A 4,280-nucleotide genomic window follows, 5' to 3' on the forward strand; every position below is an offset into this window, starting at 1 on the left:
CTATCTATTAAAGCTATTTCATCTTCAAGGATGAATTCTTTATTAATAACAAGAGTAATTTTTACGAACCATTTTTGAGAAGTTACTCTTTCAAGAAGATTTAAATAACCCTTTTTAGGATTATCATCTGTAGCAATTTCTTCTAAAGAAATATTAGTGTTTTTACCCTTTTCTAAAACACTAATTCTTTGAGATAATATATTATTATCTTTTTTAATCTGAATAATTTCAGACTTTAAGAGATTTATTTCTCTCTTTAAATCATTTGTAGAAACAGGACTTTCCTTAATATTGGATTGATGAAATTTTGATAAGACTTCACTTAATTGATAGGGTGCTTCTATAATTAGAGACGTTTCCTTTTTAGAATTTTCCTTTATAAGGAATTCCATCATTTTTCTTCTCAGATTATCATCTGGAATTGATTATAAAACCTTTAAAGTTTCATCTTGTTCTTTAGTAAGATCATTTAATCCATTCATTTCAACAATAGCTTTCCAATAATCACATTGACAATCATCATTGCTATTGGAATTATCAGAATCTGAAGATGATTCATTAATAACTTCGATATCATTATCTGAGGGATCATTATTACTATCATGTTCACTATCAGAATTGATAAGAAGAACTTTTTCTAATTGGAGACGAAGATTATCATCTTCAATTTCATTGAGTGCCTTTTTGGTCCAACATTGGTTGGCATAATGGCCCACTTTGCCACATTTATGGCAGGTTACGTCCAAATTTTTGGCTTTTCTCTTTCTAGTATCCTTATTAGGATTCTTGTCTTTGAATTTATTTCTAGAAAAAAAAATTCTACCTTTATGTCTCTTCTTATGAGAAGATTTATAAACTCCTTTACTATCTCTATGAGATTTTTTACTAAAAATTTTCTCTCTTCTCTTACCTTTATCAGTAGGAGGTTTTCCTAAATCAAAAGCAAATTGTTCACAGAATTCTCCTATTTGGTGTTTTTCTGTTAATTTTTGCTTCTTTAATTGATTTTTTTAACTTTATATCATTACATAGAGTAAATCCTTCATTAATACATGTACCAATAATTTGGCCATAAGTTAAATCTGGGTAATTAATATTTATCCCGTCATTTTTATTTCTTAGAGATTGCCTAATTCTCTCTGCAAATAAATAAGGAAGACCGTCTACAAATTTAGACTTCCAATGATCAGCATTAGGGTTTTTTAATTGAAAAACTCTGGATAAAAAGGTATCTTTATACCATCTAAAATGGGTAAAAGATGGACATCTCAAATTTTGAAGAAAAGTACTTAATTTTTCAGCTATAGGAACATTAGATCCTACAAAATGATGAAGAATAGCAAGGCACAGTGTATAAACTGCATATTCTTCTTCGGTACTAATAGTAGTATTACTAGGTCCTTCTACCTTAACAATAATTTTTTTATGTTTGAGAACTTCAAGTCTCTGTTCTTCACTAAGATAATGGTCCCACCAACCTCTTAATTGTCCTACAAATCCAGTTACAATAAACTGGCCTATAGAACTATCAAAATTTCCTTGTTGTTTACAAACAGTGGAGTACATAATCATACGATGAATAACATCAAGAATTTGTTTTTCATTTAAACCATCTATATTCCATTCATAAATGGATTTTCCAGAATAAGAAGTTTGGTAAAAGTCTTTTTCTTCAAAAAGAAAATCTTGAGGTGTAGGCCTCTTATAATAATATTGTTCTACCGATTTAGAGTTGTAAATAGGATTTATTTCAGCATTATTAATGTCTTGATCTTTAAACATAGCAGTAATTTGATCAATATTACCAATTTCACTATCGCTATTATTATTTTCAGTATTACTGGAAGTATCAGAAATCTCCTTTTCAGACAACATATTTATTTTAAGTTGACTAAGTTTTTGTTCAAGAATTTTGACAAATTCGTCACTTTCATTTTCCATCTTAAAACCTTTTATATTAATAGGTGGTTGAATTATAGGAGTTTCAATTGATGAACTAGGAACATCAACTGATTTATTATCTGTTATATGTTTTTCAAAAAGATTTCTTAAATTAATTAATTCCTTTTCTATGGAAATAAGTTGATCTCCTAAACGAGTAAGAAAAGCATTCGCATAGTTTTGATATCTAATTATAGGATTTAATTCTTGAAGGGTAACTTGATTATTACCAATTTTCTCACAAATATAAGCAGTAGCTTTAACATCTTTTCCTAAACTTATACATTGTTCAGGTGGAAAAGGTGATGCAACAATTTCTCCATTAGAAAGAGTCCAGGATTTTGATTTTAAAACTAAAATTTCATTATTCATTTTTTCTAAAAAGTAGTTTAGAAACCATTTTACAAATGGAATATAATCCCTTTTTATGCTAAGATCATTATAAAAATCTTGTTTTATCTGGGCTAATTCCCAAGGTTTAAAAGTTTTAAAAAACCATTTTCTAAATTTAGCATATCTAGGCATTTCAAACTCATCATTGATAAGTTTTCTAAAATCACTACCTGGTGTAAAATCCATAAAAAACTCATTGTTTTGGGAGATGAAAACTTATCTCAGATTGAGTAGGTGATGCCCTACTTGTGGTATGTTGATTATAAATACCTTGAGGAATTTTATTTTCACTAATAATTATATTTTCAACAGATTCTAATTCCTCCCTTATTTGAGAAGTAGATGCCCTAGACAGATTACTAGGAACAGTATGAAAATCATTATTATCGTATCTAGAGGATAAACTTCTAGGAATAGTTAAGCTATGACGAGGATTAAATTTTACTTCTATATCCCCTTCAGTGGTCTGAATTATTTGATCAATATCCTTATTAAGGATAGGTTCAGGTTCAACTTCTTGTTGAAGATCCCAAGTTTGAGGGAAGTTTATTTCATCCCATCTAATTAATCTATTAGTAGCAATATTTGAAGTCAGCAGATTTGTCTGGACTAAAGTTGTTTTTCCCGGAAAACTAATATTATCAGTCTTGACCCTAGGATTTAAAGTGTTAAGGACTTTATAATAAATCCTATAACAAATAGCCATAATTTCACTGCCAGATTTAAAATTATATCCACTAGTGTGAATTTTTAATTGCATAGCATCATACAGATTTTTGTCAGTTAAAGACAAAGTTATATTTGGAAAAATATCAAAATAAACTGGTCCGTGACAAAGACTAGTTTCAATTAAAGCTGCTAGAGAGGATTTAAAGTCTTTACTTCTTCCATCTCTAACATAAGCCATTATACTAGCGTTCAAACCTAACAAAGTTAAAGGTTTAAAGGCTACTTGTATTAATCCAATATGTATAAATTTATAGTTCTTAAAGGATTTTAAATCCTCTTTCCTAATTAAATTAATAATCTGACTTTGATCAGACACTTGAATAGTTTGCTCAATAGTTTTAACAGCAAATCTAGATAATAAATCAAATTTACCAAAGCTATAAATTTGCTTAGGTGAAACAGAAGGTATTGTCCATTTATTTAATTGATCCATTTTGGTTGGATATTCAACCAAATCTCTATTTTTAATTAAATTATCTTGATCATAATTATGATCTTCGGACTCAGTCATAAAAATGATTAAGATAAGTTATAGTTTGTTAAATACCATGATTAAAGTTCAAAGGAATCTGCAAATTTCCAGAAACAACATCATAAAGCCTTGTCTATAAAAGTTTACTATCTTCTTTGTAAACACAAAGTGTTTAAACTATCAACCTACAGGGACAGCAATCAACCCGCTGGGATAGTAAGGATTTCTCCTAAACCAAAGAAGTAAGAACAGTTTTAACAAAAAATTCTCAAGCTATATTCATCATAAACACTCCCTCGTCTGGGAAAAAATTGACGAATTTTTTGCGAGAATCATTAAAACTGTTCTTTGGATAATAAAATGGGTAAAGACTCTGATACCATTGATACCTTGGATATGGAGGTGGTCACTAATAGTGGCTAGAGATAAATTTAATATTCCAATTCTTCAGAGAATTTTCTTTTTCAAATGGTGGTCTAATATGGACCCTGAAGATGTTAAATCTCTAACTAATAATGTTGAGAACGTTATTAAAGAAGACAAAATTAATAAGGATAAAGAACAAAGTCCTCAACCAAATCCTTTAATGCAAATGAAGAATTACTTTCAAAGGAAATATCCCAATGAAACCGAGAATCAAATAATGCTTAGAACAATGGAGTATATGAAACAGCAATTCTGCTCCACTTTTTCAACAACTCAAAAAGATGATACAATGTCAACACATCCTCACAAGGATCATTCA

At 29.0% G+C, this 4,280-nt stretch overlaps 1 protein-coding gene across 1 annotated transcript; it reads right to left on the bottom strand.

The window, feature by feature from the left end:
- Positions 1–817: 817 nt before the first annotated feature.
- Positions 818–3,913, bottom strand: LOC146905577 (uncharacterized). The gene has a single exon (XM_085727943.1). It carries the CDS (start codon positions 2,518–2,520, stop codon positions 952–954), a length of 1,569 nt encoding a protein of 522 aa, XP_085584069.1. The 5' UTR covers positions 2,521–3,913; the 3' UTR covers positions 818–951.
- Between the last annotated feature and the right edge of the window lie 367 nt (positions 3,914–4,280).

The sequence above is a fragment of the Medicago sativa genome, chromosome 7 (assembly GCF_051527215.1).
Source record: "Medicago sativa cultivar Bolivia chromosome 7, Bolivia_mono, whole genome shotgun sequence".
Lineage (NCBI taxonomy): Eukaryota > Viridiplantae > Streptophyta > Magnoliopsida > Fabales > Fabaceae > Medicago > Medicago sativa.